The sequence below is a fragment of the Hylobates moloch genome, unplaced genomic scaffold (genome assembly GCF_009828535.3).
Source record: "Hylobates moloch isolate HMO894 unplaced genomic scaffold, HMol_V3 SCAFFOLD_6, whole genome shotgun sequence".
NCBI classification, from domain to species: Eukaryota; Metazoa; Chordata; class Mammalia; order Primates; family Hylobatidae; genus Hylobates; species Hylobates moloch.
The window spans coordinates 103,134,920-103,153,876 of record NW_026652281.1 but is presented as its reverse complement, the minus strand read 5'-3'; the positions used below and the strand labels follow the sequence as shown (position 1 = coordinate 103,153,876).

At 58.6% G+C, this 18,957-nt stretch overlaps 1 protein-coding gene across 5 annotated transcripts; it reads right to left on the bottom strand.

The window, feature by feature from the left end:
- Nucleotides 1–210: 210 nt before the first annotated feature.
- RIPOR1 (RHO family interacting cell polarization regulator 1) lies at nucleotides 211–18,751 on the bottom strand. Of its 5 annotated transcripts, none has more exons than XM_032157664.2 (22): nucleotides 18,637–18,751; nucleotides 8,808–8,934; nucleotides 8,516–8,668; nucleotides 8,272–8,350; nucleotides 7,590–7,613; nucleotides 7,442–7,495; nucleotides 7,136–7,288; nucleotides 6,978–7,041; nucleotides 6,838–6,881; nucleotides 6,635–6,760; nucleotides 5,482–5,630; nucleotides 5,278–5,407; nucleotides 3,733–5,193; nucleotides 3,528–3,649; nucleotides 2,565–2,697; nucleotides 2,166–2,301; nucleotides 1,878–2,039; nucleotides 1,460–1,618; nucleotides 1,134–1,330; nucleotides 962–1,045; nucleotides 763–853; nucleotides 211–628 (listed from the first exon to the last, which is right to left on the bottom strand). In XM_032157664.2, exons 2-22 carry the CDS (start codon nucleotides 8,909–8,911, stop codon nucleotides 531–533), a joined length of 3,723 nt encoding a protein of 1,240 aa, XP_032013555.1. In that variant the 5' UTR covers nucleotides 8,912–8,934; nucleotides 18,637–18,751; the 3' UTR covers nucleotides 211–530. The 5 variants fall into 5 exon arrangements, with proteins under 5 accessions (XP_032013555.1, XP_032013556.1, XP_058297098.1 ...); XM_032157665.2 differs by lacking the exon at nucleotides 18,637–18,751 and adding an exon at nucleotides 17,701–18,496; XM_058441115.1 differs by lacking the exon at nucleotides 18,637–18,751 and adding an exon at nucleotides 13,400–13,550.
- Between the last annotated feature and the right edge of the window lie 206 nt (nucleotides 18,752–18,957).

Genomic DNA, 18,957 nt, shown 5'->3' with positions numbered 1-18,957 from the left:
CAGGGTAGGCCCCACCTGCAGGCTGAACCACCCTTTTCCCCTGCTCTCTTCTCCAAGCCCAGTTCCAGCCTCTGGGCTTTCTTCCACCTGGATTTCCAGGGCAAGTGCACATGGCACTGTCACAGCTGCAGTGTGGACACACCAGTGTCAGGCAGGGCCACAGCCAGAGCGTGTTGGAGCAGAGGGTCAGGAGTGTACCAGGCCATGTAGGAAAGGCATTTTACTTTTTTATTTTCTGTAAAACTCTGTAAATAAAATACAAAACCAAGGGATGTGTCTGGGCAGAGGCAGGGTGGCCAAGCCCCAGACACTGATTTATGGCAAGGGATGTGCTGAGCCGAGGCTGGGAGGCACTTGACTGCAGGCACTGACTCTCCAACCCCAGGGGCAACAGAAGAATATATTAGATTTTCATTGCTAGGAATCTGTGGGGGAGGGGTATCTGGAGCCAGCCCTTACCCTCTCTGCCAGTGCCTGGTGAGCCCTGAAAGTGGGGGGAAAGGGGTGCCAGGAACCCGGGGGTGAATAGTTTAGAATGCTGTGCTGGCCATGCTGCCAGGCCCAAAGATGCGGGGCAGGGCATCCAGGGACTCCTCCAGCCGTCGATGGGCAGACTGTCCCTCTTCTCCTGTAATAAGTGAGGATGGGGTCAGGGGTGGCCCTAGCCCCATCCCACTCTCCCACCCCTGGCGCCATCTCTCCTACTCCCATCAGCCAAGATGTCCCAGAACTCCACCCATCTATCCCATCCCCCAGCCTCACCACACTGCTGTAGGCTCTGCCGGGCAGCTTCCCTCACAGCTTCTGTGTCAGTTTGGCAGAGGTACACCAGGGGCTCAATGCCCTCGGGAGCCTGTCAGGGGAGGGAGCATTGAGGTAGGCTCAGGGGAGCAGATGGGAGGGTTTCAGGGGTGGGGGTGCTGGAAGGGGACAGAGGGGTGGGAGGGTTGGCAGGGGTCACCTTGATGCAGCCTAGGGCCAGGCAGCCGGCCACACGAGTCTGCACGTCCTCATCCTCCAGCTGGTCCAGGAAGCACAGGAGGGCCTGTGGAAGGGCAGGAGGACAGACTTAGCCAGACGCTGGGAGCCCAGGACCCCAGCCCTCGCCCTCAAGGGAGCCCTGTCCGACTCACCCTCTCCCGGAAGGCAGGGCCCAGTGACAGGCTCCGGAGCTGGGTGCTGACAGCAGCCATGACCTTGTTGTTGCCATGGACGAGCAGGGAGCTGAGGGCCCGCAGCCCGTCCCTTCGCAGACGCCCCTCGGGCGCCAATCTCAGGGCCTTCAGCACAACAGCCTGGTCATCCGAGTTCAGATGCCGCACCAGTAACACTGAAAAAAGGGGATATGGTGGGTGGGTGGGCAAGGTGGCAGGGTGAGGAGCCCCCGAGGGTGGGGAGGGCTTGTCCTCATGTCCTCAGACCCAAAGAGGCCACTATGTGATCAGGGCCACCACCTCACCCTCCTCAGCGGTCTCGGTCACGTAAGCCTCCATGGTGGGGCTGTCCAAGGTTTCCACAAAACTCCAGAACTGGAAGACCGTGAGCTGCTCTCCAGGCCCTGGCTGGGGCCTTCTGGGCAGCTTCTGCCCCAGGGCATCCTCCAGGAACTTCACACACACTGCAGGAGGCAGTAGCATGGGCCTCAGAGTTTGGGTGAACACAAGCTTTTAGAGGGGAGAGATGCTCCTATCCCAGCCTCAGGTCCAGAGGCCCCCTGTTCAAACCCCACCCATCTGGGTCCTTCTGCTCTAAGGCCCAAGTCTTTGCTGGTCTCCTCGGTGCCCAGTTCATTTATCTGTGTGGGCTGACCTGGCTTCCCTGAGCTTCCTGTCAGTGGGAATCTGAGCAAGTGTGGGAGGAGGAGGCAGCCCACTCACCAGCCTCAGCCAAGCCTGGCTGGCGCAGGGAGAGGCGGGCACCATACTGGTTGCAGAAGGTGAGAAGCACCCGCTCCACCGGGCAGAGGAAGCAGCTGAGTCCCTCTGTGCACTGGTCCCAGAAGGTCAGGAAGCCAGGCCGAGAGGCCGAGAACTGCACCACTGTGAGGGGGTGAGGGAAACCGTCAGCAATAGAGCAGGCGGGTGAGTAGAGAGCATGCAGATGGCGGTAGGCTGAGGTAGGAGCTTCAAGGCAGATGGCAGAGCCCGAACCCCTAAGGCCTTTACCTTCCTGGGCAGAGCTGGCCGGGATCTCCCACCGCCTGCTGAACTCGCATACTGCCTCCAGCACTCGGGCTTCCCGCAGCAGCCGCTCTAGGGCCCATGCCTCCTGGCAGCGCAGGGGCCCAAATGTGCCCAGTTTCTGGAGAACATGGGTAGTCAAGTAGCTCAGGCCTCAGGGTAGGGCTTGGGAGGATTGTGCTCAAGGACAAATCCCAGCATGCACTGGGGGAGGTTGGGGTTGCAGAGTTGGGAGATACTCCATTCAGCAAGGGCCAGATGCCAAGGGCCCTGGGGCACGGGGGTGTGGCAGTCAGAGTAGGTATAGAGGACCAGGATGGAAGGGCAGGACTCCCTGGGGTTAGGGGTTACAAGGGAAGGGTCGGGGAACACCATCAGCCTCACCAGCAGGAGGCGACTGCAGTGGTACAGGTGCCGGACCAAGGCAGCGTCCAGAGCTGGACACCCCGTGCTGAGGGGGCGGGCACTGGGTGAGTCTATGCTGTCCTCAGCCCCAGCCTCCGGGCTAGTTGGAGGCCTGAGAGAAAAATGGGGTCAACCACCCGACAGGCATACACCACCACCTGGTCACCAGCATTTATTTTTATTAAGCTTCCCCCATCCCAGAAAGGAAGAAGATGATGCACTGACAGCAGACAGTGGGGTAAGTTCATGGAGGATTTCCAGAAGGAGGAAGGGGCTGGGACCAGCAGGTAGTAGTACGGATCTCTGGAGTCAGTCTGCCCCATGCTACCTCCAGCTGGGACCACTGGGGATGGCATGGGTAGGAGTAAGCTGCAGGCAGGATGGTTTATGACAAGTGGCCTGCAAAGGGTGCAGGGCCTGGGGCTGTAGCCTGGGCAGCAGCAGAGGAAGGAGGGACCTGGCACAACTCTCAACTGGGAACCAGCAAAGGCCACTCCAGGACTGACAGTTGAGGGGCCAGGGCCTCTGGGAGAGTCGGGGTCGAGAAGGAGCGGGGCAGTGCTGGGGTCCCAGGGTGCACGGTGAGACACTGAGAGAGCTCTTTCAAAGGGCAGGTCCAAGGTGAGGCCAAGGGGAAGAGGAGGGGCTGGAGGCACCCAAGCTGATGGGGACCAGCAGGGGAGGCAGACATTACAGAGGTGAGGAGGGCAGTCAGAAGCAGTGAGGACACATGTAGGGTTGGAGACATGGGCATGAAGGACATAGGAGGGGTGGACACAGGTGCACCTGCCAGCAACTCAGTCCTCACGTGCTCCACCTGGCCCTGCCTCACCTGTCCTCTCCTTTGACTTTCTCGCAATTCACCTGTTCCACCTTCCCCTGGTCCTGCCTCACCTTTTCCCTCTCACCTAGCCTCACACTCATCTTGTCTAGCCCCCTCACCTGTCCCCAGGAACATCATTGTCTTCATCTTCGTCTTCATTGAGGAAGCTGAAGCTCTCCAAGGCATGCTCCACAGTGATGCTGAGACTGGAGGCCCGGCTGCGAGTCAGACCTTGTCTCTGCTGAGGTTGTGAAGGACATCAGAGCGGCTGCTGCCCCCTGGCTGCCCTCCCTGGTTGTCCTAGCCCAGCCCAGCCCTCCTCACCATGAGCAGACTCTCTAGTCGGGTCACCTCCTGCTCCAGGCCCTGCAGCTCAGGAAACTGGCCACGGTAGTCATCCAGGGCAGCCATTAGGGCCCCCAGTGCCTCCTCCAGGCTCCTGTCCCCAGACCCTCCGGCTGCCCTTGGGACTGGGGTCTGGACAGCCATGGCCAGGCTAAGGTCTGAATGCTGGGGTGCAGGGGTTGGGGGTGAGGGAGTGGGGCTTAGACTCTGAACCACAGACTCTGGGGGATCTGGGGCAGGGCTTGTGAGGGGTTTCCTACTGGAATGGGCAGGACTTGGGTGGGGGGTTCTGGGGGCTATAGGGTCTGCCTGAGTGTAGGAATTGGAGGCTGGGGGACTACAGGGAAGGGAGTCAGTGCCTGGGAGGGTGGGGTCTGAGTGTTTAGAGGGGCTGGAGAGGGTAGCAAGTTCTACAGAAGTGGAAGGGCTTACATTTATAAGGATGGGGCTTGTGGTGGGATGGGTGGGGCTTGTGGTGGGATGGGTGGGGCTTGTGGCAGTCTGGACTAGGCCCATAGCACTGGGGGTAGGACTTGTAGTGGTGGGAGGTGACATCCTGGTTTTGTGGGTGGGACTTGTAGTGGTGGGAGTTGACATCCTGGTTTTGTGGGTGGGACTTGTGGGGGTATGGGTGGGGCTTGTGGGGGTATGGGTGGGGCTTGTGGAAGTATGAGTGGGGCTTGCTGTGGTATGGGTAGGGCTTGGCATAGTGTGGGTGGGGCTTGTGGTAGTCTGGACTGGGCCTATGATATTGAGGGTAGGGCCTATAGTAGTAAGGGCAGAGATTATGGGCTTGTGGGTGGAGCCTGTAGTAGTGTGAGCCGGGGGGCTTGGAGCACTGTGGGTAGGGGTAATGGCACTATAGGTAGAGCCTGTAGTGGTGTGAGTGGGGCCTGGCAGTTCTGAAGGGCCACAGTTTGTGGACTTATGAACTGAGTCTAGGTGTGCAGATGGGGCAGGGTCTGTAGATGTGGGGACAGAGCCTGTTGTACCGAGGGTGGAGCTTGTGGCAGAGTGGCCAGGGTCCAGGGCAGGAGGAACAGGACTGGGGTGCTCTCCATGGGTGGGAGCTGGGTGTGTAGGTGGGCTAGGTCCCCAGGCTAGGCTTTCTGGGCCAACGGCCTCCACTGAAGCCTCAGCCAAGGCAGCGTCTACACTAGCCTCACTGATGTGGCTCAGAGTCCGACTGTAGGGTGCATGCCCATTTGCCAGGACTGGGGCCACGGCCCCCTCCTCATCCAAGGGCCCAGAGCTGGGGGTCTCAGGCCTACGGAAGGCAACTTGGATGGGAAGGGGTTCGGGCTGCTGCACCAGGGGCCTAGGGGCTGATGAGTGTCGGGCAGTGCCTGAGAGCTGTGGGCTGGATGAGTCGTCTGAAGATTCGGATGACAGGGACCATGCTGTCCCATTCTCCAGCTCCTCCTGCCGTCGCAGCATGTTCTGAGAAAGAGGAGATGGCATTTCAGAACCACCCCCAGGGAGCCTCTGGGGGACGACGAGGCCTGGACCTAGGCTATGACTCACATAGAAAGCCTGTTCCCGAAGTGAGGGTGTGTCCGGTGGGCTCTGGCTATAGGTGGAGAAGCGCTTGGTGACTGTGGAGGCCTTGTTGACAGAAGAAGCGGCTGAGGGCTGGTCATCCTTGTCGAAGGGGCTGGGAAGAGAAGAGGCTGTTGGCAGGTGCCACAGCCCTCCTGGCCCTCCTCCAAGCCTCTCAGCCCCACCAACCTCCATGTGACTTCCAGGCTGAGCTTGATGGTGCCAAGGTCATTGATATCCACAGCCACAACCTGGGGCAGGGCAGCAAACAGGTCCTTGGTCTCACAGGAGACACTGCCCACAACCACATGGTTGGCCAGGCCCTTCAGTTCTGTCACCTGTAGCCAAGAGTACAAGGTAGGGTCACAAGGGTGCAGGGGCTATGAGATAATGGGAAATCTGAGGTCTGAATTTGCGTATAACTTATAAAATGGTCATGGGAGGCTGAGGCAGGAGGATCACTTAAGGCCAGGAGTTCAAGACCAGCCTGGGTAACATGGCAAGACTCTGTCTCAAAAAAAAAAAAAAAAAAAAAAAAAGGCCGGGCGCGGTGGCTCACGCTTGTAATCCCAGCACTTTGGGAGGCCGAGGCGGGCGGATCACGACGTCAGGAGATCGAGACCACGGTGAAACCCCGTCTCTACTAAAAATACAAAAAATTAGCCGGGACTACAGGCGCCCGCCACCACGCTCGGAGATCTGAGGCAGGAGAAGGCGTGAACCGGAGGTGGACTTGCAGTGAGCCGAGCCTGGGCGACAGAGCAAGACTCCGTCTCAAACAAACAAACAAAAATTTTAACCAGGCATGGTGGTGCACCTGTAGTCCCAGCTACTTGGGAGGCTGAAGTGGGAGGATGGGTTGAGCCCAGGAGTTTGAGACTGCAGTGAGGTATGATTGCACTGCTGCAGTCCAGCCTGGGTGACAGAGTGAGACCCGCCATCTCCTAGATAGATAGATAGATAGATAGACAGACAGACAGACACATGCATGCTCATGGAGCCATGGATGCTTGAAGCATCCTGGGAACATGGGAATCACAGAGGTCTGCATGGTAGGGTCACTGAGGTCATAGAGGTCACAGCCTCATGGGAGCTTAGGAGGTCAAATATTCACAGGGTCAGAAGATCATGAGGAGGTCACAGGGTCAGGAGGACATAATGTCCTAAAAGTCACAAAGATTGTTCCTCTCAGGGCCACAGACATCATGAAGGTCATAGAATCATATCTTCACAGGGCTATGGAGCCATGAGGGGATCACAGGAGTAAGGGGACTCAGGGTAATGGGGGTCACAAGGGGTTCACAGGACCATGGTGGCCTGTTGTCCTGGGCAGAGACATCACCTTGATAGACAGAAATTCCGTGAGTAGAGGGAGAAAGATGGTTTCTTCACTGTCCCACACCTGCTTTCCACTACCCTCAATTCGGCCCCGTAGTTTCCAGCGCTGACGCCCATATTTCATGCAGATCTGGGGGAACAGGTGGGATGAGGGAGCCTAGGTGTTGGGACCCTACCGACCCAGCCCTTCCCTGCACATTCTCATACCTCATACTGATCGCCCACACACAGCCTGGCGAAGCCAGCCAGCCCTGAGAGTTGGAGGAGAAGGCGAGAAGTCGGTGAGCCACATTGGGGGTCTTCAGCATACTCCCTCCAGACCCTCACCTGCCCCCACAACTCAGTACCTTTCATTCGGAGATGAAACTCGCCCAGCTGTGCCTCCAGCTCGCTCTCCAGCAGACACATGCTCTGGGAGGGAGGGGCAGGGACAGGAGGGTGTCAAGAGCCAGCCACTAGCCCTGCCACACCCTGTGCCTCTGCCTCATGGGCACCCATCCCTCACCTCCGTGTACTCGCGATGCCCCCGAGTGGCCTCTGCCAGGCTGTCCCGGGCCTCTCGGCTCCCCGGGGACCCAGTGGTGTAGGCACGGACCATGTTGTAGGCACCATCCCGGAGACGCCGCTGGACACAGTATGCCTCATACAGCTCATCGATCTGGGAAGGTGAGTGGGGTGACAGTAGGCGGACTGAGACTCACCTCTGGGGTTACTCACCTCTGGGGTTGTTCATCCAGGGCCTGGCACCACCCCTCTTCTCCCTATGATATCCAACCCCGTACCCCACTCTGCACACATGCTGCACTCGTACCTTGCTGGCATGGAACTCCAGTCGTCGCAGGAAGCGTTCAATGGACTTGACTTGCTGGGGGAGAGGTGGGTCAGGAGGGGCCTGAGGCCCAGGGCCCTTACCCTCCCTGTGAGCCAACCCCTTCCAGTACCATTCCATGCATACTCACCTTGTCCAGATCATACAGGAAGCCCTGCAGGGGGTGGGGAGAAGGGGCAAATATTTAGGAGGGATGAGGAGGACTCCAGCAGAGGCACTCAGACTCATCACAGCTCCCCTCTCTCACACCACAGTCCACAAGCACTCCCGTCACAGTAGCAACTGACGCCCCTTCCTGCTGGTCTAGCCCTTAGTAGATGCTGGTAGCACAGATGGTCCCTTCAGCCCCCTCCAGGACCCCTCCTCCCACCTCTTCCCTGGGATTCCTTTTCCTGCAGCCCCCTGGGGAGAGCTCTGTGCTTCCTTGTGCAAGGTTCCCTCTGCAGGGGAACTCCCATCAAGACCCCGCAGAAGTGTTCCCTCCTCCGGGAAGCCCTAACCTCTTCTCAAGAAGCACCATGCAGCAGTACCACTGCTCAGTACCACTGCAGCAGAATCTCCTGCTGTCCATGTCTGTAGGGGTCCCACCTACCCCACTGGAAGCTCCTGGAGCAGGTACTGAGTCCCAAGCAGAAAGTATGCACGGCAAAGTTTGGTGATAGAAAAGCCCCTCAGCCTTTCCTGATATCCCCTTTTCTACTCACACCTGAACCAGATCACTTCAGAAAATAGCCCAGATATCACCCAGGGCTGCCCTTGCCCAGCCCTCCACACCAAAGAGGCAAAGGGCATCCCTACCTCCCGCCACTCACCAAGCGGGAATTCCTCTTGGACTCCCTTATCTGCCCCTGGAGTTTCTCCTGCTCCTGCTGGTGCACTTCCAAGTAGGCCCTGAGGAAAGGGGCGACCACAAGAATGAACTCGGCTCTCCAGCCTCATGCTGCCCAGGGTGCAGACAGCAGGGAGAGGGCATGGGGCTGGAGAAGATTCCTGCTAGCAGGATGCGGGCTTGGGGAGGGATCCCGGGACAGGGCTGGGAAGAGAGGAGCTGCTCACGTCAGGCCCCGCTTCAGCGCCGTGTACACCAGGTCCAGCCGCTCGGGCTGCGGCACCTTGGCGGCTGGGTGAGCCACGGAAAACATCCTGGACACTCGGGAGAGCGCGGGGGGCTTCCGTGGGGGCCCCGGCGGGCTGAAGACCGGGAAGCTCCTGAAGGAGAGGCTGTCCTCAGAAAGAGGAGAGCAGGAGTCCCCCAGACTCTCACTACGCACCCCCAGACCCTCACTAGCGACCAGTCCCAGCCCCATCTGACGCCCTTTGACCCCACCAACCCTGCGCGGCCGCGTACCTGGGCCCCCGCTCGTGGCTGCCGAGGACGCCTGCGAAGGACTGGCTCCTACTGACCCGGGCGCTGAGCAGGCGGCGCTGCGGCCGCACCGACAGGGACATCATGGAGTGAGTACGCGCGGGGCTCCCTGCGGGGGATCGGGGGGGTGTCCAGTACCAGTCGGATCCCCGAGGCCCTCTCCCCGCAGCTGGAATCCAGGGCTGGCGCAGGTCTTTCCTGTCGCTAGGCACAGCTGCCCCAGCGGGCTCCGGCCGGGTCCTCCTAGTCCCGCCGACCCGGGCGCTAATGACAGGCCAGCCGCAGGCGACTCGCCCTCGGACTCAGCGTGGCCTCGGCTCGGCCCCCACTTCCTGCCGAGGTGCGGGCTCCGCCTGCCGCGGGGCAGGAAGGGGGGTCGCGCGGGGACCCTCCTCCGGCTGGGAAGGGGCAGGAAAGGGGCGGCGCGCGCGAAGAATGTGCGGAAGCGCCTGTTTACCCGGGGGCGGGGCAGCCTCCCCAGCCCTGCCCCCGATGTCCCCCCAGGGCACCCGGATCTCGGGCGCCCCCACCCCGGGAGGCCAAGGAGGTCACGGGGCGGGGCGGGGCCACGCTCGGAGCCCTGCGGAGCTGCCCCACAGGCCCAGCCGGTGCGGGTTTGTCGCCCGCTCCCCGCCCGCCCGCCAGCGTGACCTGCTCCCCCCAGCCCCCACCGGCCCCGGCGTCCCGGCGCCCTCCAGGCAGGGGGATTCCCAGAGCTGGGCGAGATGCCGAGAAGGGACCCGCCCCCTCCTCTTTCCTGCGGCTCCCACCTGGAAACTGAGTCACGGACGTGCGCCTCCACCCCAGCATCGGCGGGGAGAGCTCCTCGGCAGACCCCCACCCCGCTTCGGCGAAACACGCACTCTTGGCCCCCGAACCCGGCCTGCGCCCCCTGGGGCCAGTCCCTGAGCTTTCGCAGCCCCGAGCCGGGTCCTACCTCTCTTCTTGGTGTTCATGGTGGGTCCGGGATGGCCCACGACCCGCGCTCGCCCCCCGCGGACCCTGCGGCCCTGGCCACTTCAAGCCGCCCGGCTGGGCTCCCGGCTCGCTCCCAGCGGCTCTGGCTCGGCTTCGGCTCCTCCCGGCGCCGCCCCCCGCCCAGTTCCTGCCGCCTGACTCAGCCCGCCTGGATGGGGCGGGACCGGTGACTGGGGTTCCCCTCGGGGAGGGGACCGACGGGGGGTAGGGGGTCTTCTCGGCTAGGGTCAGTAACATGCGTAAAGGAATTTGAGCATGGGGATGAATATGAAGGGATAGAATGAAGGCGCTAAGTGGAGGAAGTATCGGACATTAGAGTAGGGGGCTTAAAGAGTCGCTATTGAGGCCAGGCGCGGTGGCTCACGCCTGTAATCTCAGCACTTTGGGAGGCCGAGGCGGGCGGATCACGAGGTCAGGAGTTCGAGATCAGCCTGACCAACAAGGTGAAACCCCGTCTCTACTAAAAATACAAAAATTAGCCGGGCGTGGTGGCGCGCTCTTGTAATCCCAGCTACTCAGGAGGCTGAGGCAGGAGAATCGCTTGAACCCGGGAGGTGGCGCCACTGCACTCCAGCCTGGGCAACAGAGCGAGACTCCGTCTCCCCCAAAAAAGAGTGGCTGTTCAGCAGTGCTAAGGCTGAACACACAGAGGGCTGACAGCTGGGGTTCAAGTGTGCGAAGGTGGATAGTAGGGGCCTGAAGAGTGGAAGGATGGGCTAAGGGTGCTGATTGGAGGGGCTGTGCCAATGGAGGGCGGAGAGTTAGGGCACTGATCACCAGGGGACAGAGAGGCTGAGAAGAGAGGCTGAAAGTGTGAGACTAGATCCACCCCATAGTGTGTGCTGCTGCGCCAAGAGCGATGCAGAGAAGGAACTGGATGCAGAGTCCCACAGCCCCATGCACCACCCCATCCCTACTCCCACAGAGGGAGTGCTCAGCATGAGCACTCCCCTCCTCCCAGGACCCAGGAGAAAGGATCAGGTCTGGCTGCCAGCCAGGGCCTCCTCCCTAGTCAAGCTGCATCCTAGGCTAATGCCCCATCCTTCCTGCCCCCAGCTCACATGGGCCTCTCAGGTTCTGCGTTCCCAGTTCCCATCCTGATCCCCCTCCCCAGTATCTCTCTTTTTTTTTCTGTGTCTCCCAGGCTGTGTAGTGCAGTGGCACAATCTTGGCTCACTGCAACCTCCGCCTCTCAGATTCAAGCGATTCTCCTGCCTCAGGCTCCCAAATAGCTGGTATTACAAGCACCCACCACTATGCCTGGCTAATGTTTGTATTTTTAGTAGAGACGGGGTTTCACCATGTTGGCCAGGCTGGTCTCGAACTCCTGACCTCAAGTGATCAGCCTGCCTCATTTTCCCAAAGTGCTGGGATTACAGTCATGAGCCACCGCGCCCAGCCTGTCTCTTCTTTGAATATCCCATGTCCGCCTCTAGCCTGGATAGATGCCACCATGCCCATCCCTCCCTTGACCTTGGAGGGGCTGGATGCTCCCCCATCCCATAAACACTCTTGCTCCTTGAGGCTCAATTCTCCCATACCGTGCTTACTTTCTCCCCAAGAGGCTGGGTTGGGCCCAGGGGTCTGCATTTCCACAAGTTCCCTCTCCCCCCGACAGATTCAGATGCAAGAGGTCCAGGGACCTCAGTTTGAGATATGTTATTCTCCCCTCCTCCTTGAAGGTGAAGCCTGGGTACCCTGCACCCTACACTGGCGACCTGTGCTTTCCCATGGATTGCCTGCCTAACGCTGGCCTCTCTGCTCCCTTCAGCCATCCCCAGCCTTATCACATGCCTTTGGAATGCCCCCTTCCTAAACCACAACCACACTGATGCAACCCTCAGGCTTTCCATCACCCCCACCTCACCTGCCTTTTACCTGAGACCTCTGGCCCCTTGAGCCCTCACCCATTTATTCACCTATTCACTGAGTGGCAACCTTGTGCCAAGGATGTGCCAGTCACTGGAGATACAGCCCAGAATTTCACAGACACCACCCTGTGCAGAGCTCACAGTCCGCCTCTGCTTTCTTTTCTCCTGCTAGCTCCCTCCTACCTTCTCTTCTGTACCTTCCCTGCACAGCCTCCTCCCCAGCCTGGATCCACAGCCACCATCCCATCACTTGCCTGCTGCAAGTATCCTCAGCACTGCGCGCCTCTCTCCCAGCTGGCAGAAACCAGCCCTGGGGAACCCAACTCCTGGACTTCTCTACACCTGCATACAGGTTGGCAGGAGTTGCCAGAGGTCTTGGCACAGCAGCCTGGCTGGAATCACAGAGCAATCCTCAACCTTGGCCAGGCCCTCACTGCCCACCTGGCAAATCCTCAAGTATGACCCTAGTCATCTTTCTCCTTTTGGGGTGTTTCAGACTTTCTCCACAAGTCTCAGACAAGCTCAAGTCACTCCCACATGAAAAATAAAAACGGGCTGGGTGCGGTGGTTCATGCCTATAATCCTAACACTTTGAGAGGCAGAGGCGGGTGGATCACTTGAGGTCAGGAGTTCGAGACCAGCTTGGCCAACATGGTGAAACACCATCTCTGCTAAAAATGCAAAAATTAGCTGGGCGTGGTCGTGCACGCCTGTAGTGTCAGCTACCTGGGAGGCTGAGGCAGGAGGATCTCTTGAACCTGGGACGCAGAGGCTGCAGAGAGCTGATATCGTGCCACTGCACTCCAGGCTGGGTGACAGAGCGGGAGTCTGTCTCAAAAAAAAAAAAAAAAAAAAAGAAAGAAAAAAAGAAAACCCTGGAAACTGTCCAGATGCCTGTCAATGAATAATGGAATTACCACATAGCAAAAAGAATGAAAAATATACAGTGACATGCAACAATATGGGTGAATCTGAGAGCAAACCCAAGAGAAGACAAATGTATGATCCCCTTGATAGTAAGTTCAAAAGCAAGCAAAACTAATCTATAGTGATAGAAGTCAGCCTGGGAGTCTCCCTCCAGGTGTTGTGACTGAAGAGGCCACAAGGGTCTTCCAGGGTGCTGGTAATGTCCTATTTCCTGCTCTGGGTTAAATTTCCTGATCCCATATGAGTGTGTTCTCTTATGAAAATGTACAGAGTTGTACACTTAGGACATACACACTTTTTGTGTGCCTATTATATTTCAATGTAAAATTGGTTATAAATAATTACAAAATGTTGGGCCTGTGCGGTGGCTTACGCCTGTAATCCCAGCACTTTGGGAGGCTGAGGCAGGTGGATCACTTGAGGCTAGGAGTTTGAGACCAGCCTGGCCAACATGGTGAAACCCTGACTCTATTAAAAACACAAAAATTAGCCAGGCGTGCTGGCATGGCCTGTAGTCCCAGCTACTCGGGAGGCTGAGGCATGAGAATTGCTGAACCCAGGAGGCAGTCAGCCGAGGTTGCACTGCACTATAGCCTAGGTGACAGAGCAAGATTCTTTCTAAAAAAAAAAAAAATTACAAAAAAGAAATGACTCAGCCCAGTGCAGCGGCTCATGCCTGTAATCCTAGTACTTTGGGAGGCCGAGGCAGGTGGATCGCCTGAAGTAAGGAGTTTGAGACCAGCCTGACCAACTTGGTGAAACCCAGTCTCTACTAAAAAAAAAGAAAAAACCACATACGAAATTAGCCGGGCGTGGTGGCACATGACTGTAATCCCAATTACTCGGAAGACTGAGGCAGGAGAACCACTTGAACCCAGGAGGTGGAGGTTGCAGTGAGCCAAGATCACAACATTGCACTCCAGCCTGGGCAACAAGAGCAAAACTCCGTCTAAAAAAAAAAAAAAAGAGACTGCCTGTGGACCTTCTGTCTTTCTCCAGCTACCCTATTCCTTACTCCACCTCTCTCCTCTCCTTTCAAAGCCAAGTGGGTCTTGAAGAGATGTCTACCTGCATTTTCTCACTACACCCACCTGCTCCTCTTCCCACCCTGGTCCAGTTTCTGTACTCACCACTGGACAAGGTCACCAGTGACCTCCCTGTTGCTGAACCCAGTGCCCATGTTTTATCCTTATCCTGCTTGATCTCAGCAAAGCTTTGGACTTCGTGGTTCCCCTCCTCTTCTTTAAGCCCTTCCTTCCCCTGAATTTCAAGAGACAATACGCTGGTTTTCTATCTACCTCTCTGGCTGCATATCTTACTTTCCCACAGAGGCCGCTTCTCTCCTCCCATCCCTGAATGGGCCTTATCCTCCCCGCCCTTGGGCTGTGCACAGATCCTGCAGCTCAATGCCATCTAAATGTTGCTGGCTTCCTTATCTCTCCTCCACCCAAGCCACTCTTCTGAGCACCAGGCCTCTGTATCCAACTGCCTGCTTGCTGCCTCCCCAGATGCTGCGTGCACTGTCATAGTGCATGCTGGGTTCCCAAACCAAAGTCACCACTTTCCACCTGACTCTCCCCAGTCTCAACTTCTCCATGACACCCCACCATCTATGTACTCTGTTGTTCAAGACAGAAACTAGGAGTCATCCTGGATGTCTCAGCCCCCATGGCCACTCAGTCACCCCCTCCTGCCAGGTCTGGCTCTTAAATCTCTCTGCAATCTGCCCCCTCACCTCTACCCCTATAGCCAGAATTCAGGTCCAAGCCATCACCAACTCTCTCCTCAAGTCCTACAGCTGGGCTTCTGATGAGCTAGAACCTTCCTGAGGGACTTCCTGTCTCCACTCTAACCTGCAGTCATCCATTCGTTATTCAGTAACAACCCTGACCTTAAAATTGTAGCCACTTGACTATGCCAAAAACTGTCCTTTATTGAGAGCATTCTATATGCCAGGTATTGAGCTTAGCAAACATCATCTCATTTAATCCTGGCAACAGCCTTATGGGGGTAAGTCCTATTAGCCCCACTTCGCACCTGAGAAACCTGAGGCTGTGTGACCTTGGGCAAGACACTTATTCAGCCTTTTGGGCTTCAGACATCCATCTGTAAAAAGAGGACAACAATAATAATAACAACAGCTATTTCCCAATGCTGCTGGGAGGATGAAATGAGATCTTCTCTCATGAAGATGTCCCTCTATAGGAAGTGTTTGGGGAAGGAAGAATTGTATGTGGGGTAGGGACGTTGAGGTGGACTCACCATACCTAATTTTTTTTTTTTTTTAAGACAAGGTCTCACTCTGTCACCCAGGTCTCAGTGCAGCAGTGTGTTCATAGCTCACTGCAGCCTTGAACTCCTGGGCTCAAGCGATCTTACTGCCTTAGCCTCCTAAGTAGCTGGAACCACAGGCATGCACCACCATGCCTAGCTAACATCTTACTGTGAACACACAACAAATACTAACTGCAGGCTGGGCGCGGTGGCTCATGCCTGTAATCCCAGCACTTTGGGAGGCCGAGACGGGCGGATCACGAGGTCAGGAGATCGAGACCATCTTGGCTAACACGGTGAAAACCTATTTCTACTAAAAATACAAAAAATTAGCCGGGCGCGTTGGTGGGAGCCTGTAGTCCCAGCTACTTGGGAGGCTGAGGCAGGAGAATGGCGTGAACCTGGGAGGCTGAGCTTGCAGTGAGCTGATATCGCGCCTCTGCACTCCCACCTGGGGGACACAGCGAGACTCCGTCTAAAAAAAAAAAAAAAAAACAAATACTAACTGCTGTTATTTTTAACAGTCACACGGCTGGGCGCGGTGGCTCACGCCTGTAATCCCAGCACTTTGGGAGGCCGAGGCAGGTGGATCATGAGGTCAGGAGATCGAGACCATCCTGGCTAACACGGTGAAACCCCGTCTCTACTAAATATACAAAAAAAATTAGCCAGGCGTGGTGGCGGGCGCCTGTAGTCCCAGCTACTCGGTAGGCTGAGGAGGGAGAGTGGCGTGAGCCCGGGAGGTGGAGCTTGCAGTGAGCCAAGATCGCGTCACTGCACTCCAGCCTGGGAGACAGACAGAGCAAGACTCCATCTCAAAAAACAAAACAAAACAGTCACATAGCTGGTAAGTGTCAAGACCATGATTCAAACCCAGGCTGTCTGACCCCGGTCTCTAAATCTTTAATATCACTCTATTCAGACTGACGTGAAATAGCCACAGCCACTCTTGTCCCAGGGAGAAAGCCCAGACTCTCTAACATGACCCACGAGGCCCTTCAGGATCTGTCCTGTCCCTCACATTCTTTCAGCCACTCCTCCCCTCCCAGTCCCCTGCTTTCTCTGTTCCAGCAACTGAGACCCTCTCTCAATACCTGCAAGGTTCTTCAGAATCTGACCGGCAGCCCCCATTGCTCCTATTCCTTCTTCCCACTACTCAGCCCCAAGTCCCTCTCCTTCCTCAAGTCTACCCTATGACTTCTTCCTCCAGGAAGCAGGCCCTGGGTTGGTTCCCCCTTTTTGACTTCCTCCCTCTGAACCCCGAGACCACATAACCCAGTTGTCAGTTCTCCTTTAGGGCCTGTCTTCCCACCAGACTGAACCTTGTGAGGCCTGGGGCATATCTGCTTGGCTCACTACAGTGCTCTGGGGGTCCTGTAGCACCTGAGAGATAAAGGAGGGGGAGCAGTGGGGGAAGCTGGGCTGCCTAGACACTGAGCTGTTGGTTGGTGGGGAGGATTTCAAGTCTGTGTCCACCCCAACTCCCCTACTCCACATACAATCCTCCCTCTCCCTTCCCACTGGCTGATGGTATCATATACCATCAGCAAATGGGGCTCTGCTCCCTGGGATGATGCAGGGTGGGGATCCCCTGGGATTCTGGACTTGGAAACGGCTGACTGTTCCATCACTTTTCTCTCTCTGGTTGGCCCTCTGCTGCCACCATCCCCCGAGTCCCATAGAAACCAGGATGTCTAACTGTTGGTACAAATGACCATCATAATGTCCATCTGAGTGACCGCTTCAGGAGATGGGTGAGCAGGATTGCCCTTGCTGGATGAGAGCAGGTAGGGAAAGAGCTGAACCCCTTGAGCTAAGGCAGAAGGGCCACCTCAACTGGTGGGGGACTGGCTGATAAGAGCCAGGGGACTCTCTGGGCTCATGTCAGCCCTATAGTCTGTTCCCAGGATGGGAAATAACCCAGATCCAAGGTTCCAAAGGTTATGGGGCTTGCAGCACAGCCAGGTCAGGATGGCCGTGAGTGGAGCCCTGACCTGCCCGCATGGCCCCAGATCCTGCAGCCCCGCTACACTTCCTGCACACCAAGACTGGCACACCCGGGTGCGGCGGAATATCCCGCCACCTCGGCTGCCCATCTCAGCACTGTGCCAGGCCAGCCGCCTCTCTGGGAGGCCCCGGGGCCGCCCCGACCGAGGTAAACAGAGGCTAAAAATAACCTGGGCAAGGGGCGGCTGCAAGGGAGAAGGGGGTCCCCTCTGAGCCTGTCCTTGTCTCCATGGCAACTGCCCCCAAACCCGGCGGCTGACGTCATCTCGCAGCTGCCCAAGCGCATAGGACGGAGGGGGAGCGGCGCAGCCCCGGACCCCCCACCCCGGAACCGGGCGGAGGCTGTCGGGTGGCCTCACTTCCTGCCGGCCCCCTCCCTGGTCAGCTGGTTACATTCCCTGGCCGCGCGCTAGGAGCAGGGCGGCTTCCCCCGGGCCGGGCCTGACCAGGGCTGAGTCCGAGCGGCGGCGCAGAGGGGCCGCCGTGACTCACCCGCGCCCTCCCCACTCGCTTCTCCCCAGCAGGACCTAGCCCGGAGTCCTGAGTCCTCCCCTCACCCGCACCCAAACCCAGATCCCTGGGGTGGCTCACCTTGCTCCTCTCTCCTGCCGCAGTCACAGGACCCAAGCCGGAGAGGGGGGTGGAAGAAGGAGCTATGCCAGTCCTCCTTGTCCCGCTGGAGTATTTTGTACCTCAGCCCCCAATTATCATCCCTCTCCTCCCTCCAATACCACGGAGGTGGGTGTCGCAGGGGCAAGGACTCAGATCTAATCCCGCTTCTCCCAAACCAGCTGTGTGACCTTGAGAATACTACTAACCTCTCTGGGCCTGTTATGGCCAGATGGTCATAACCCTCCTCAGATGCTGTGGTTGGCCGAATGCGGCAGGCCCAGGGCGCGGCCCCGCAGATTGCAGCCAGGGCACAAGGATTGTTACATGAGGCTGCGCACAGTAGGTGCTGGGGCGGCCAGCCTGGACATGCGTTAGAACTGGCTGGGGAGGGTCTGTAGGGGAGGCCAGACTCAGGCCTCACCCTGGAGAGGAGGACAAAGGGGGCTGAATCAGGACAGAATCCGACCTCTAGCCCTGGTGAGCAGCCCCTTGCCCAAACCAGTTCTGCAGAGTGCCCAGGCCCGGCTGTTGCAGGAACCTTGCGCCAACCTCCATTTCCAGGGAAAAGCTCTGTTCCCCCACAAGGACGATCCTCTCCGGCTTCGGCTACGCCAGGTTTAGGCGGAGAGCCCGGCTCCAGCCCAGGCTCGGTCACCTCGGGGCCCGCCACAAAGCCGCTTAGGCCGGCCCCTAGAGCTAGGAAGATTAGCTCAGCTCCTAGGCCGGCCCGCACCCTTCGTCGCCCCCTCCCCATTTCCAGCCCAGCCTCCCCTGCGGCGAAGGCAGCAAGGGCTCCCGGTGAGCGCGCGTGCCAGGGCCCAGGCTGGCGCCTTGAGCCCGCCCTCTGGCCTGGCCCACCCCAGCGCCCTGGGGCACCGGCCGCCAGGGCCTTGCCGTGGGAGGAAGGCAGCAGCGCCAGGCGCTGCAGGCCCGGAGGCGGCGGCTTTTGTGGGAGAAGCTGCGTTCTCCACGCCCGGGGGGAGGGGAGGAAAGACAAGGCGCGGCCGGGGTCCAGGGGATGGGGTGAGGCGGGACAGAGCCGCAGATCCCGGACCCACCGGGCGGCGCCGGCGGGGGGCACCAGAACCTCCGCGCCTGCTCCCCTCCCGGCCTGCAGCCCCGGAAACGGCGCGGACACTCACATGGCTGCGCTGGGCTGCGCGGACCTCGCTCTGTCCTTGCGCTCGGAGGTGCCCGGCCTGGTCGCGCCGCAGCTGCCGCTGTCGCCGCCGCTGGCGCCGGCCCCTCCCTCCGCCCGCCGCCCCGCCGCCCCTCCCCTGGCCCGCCGGGCCCCACCCCCTGCGCTCCCGCGGCTCCCGCACCCCTGGAGGCGCCCACGGCTCACTCCGCCCTCTCGGGTAACGGGGCAGGCCGGTGGCCCATGCAGCCCACCAGCTTGCGGGGAGGGCAGACCCTGGGGGATGTGAGGGCGGCTTTCTGGGAACCTCAAGCAGACCCTAAAA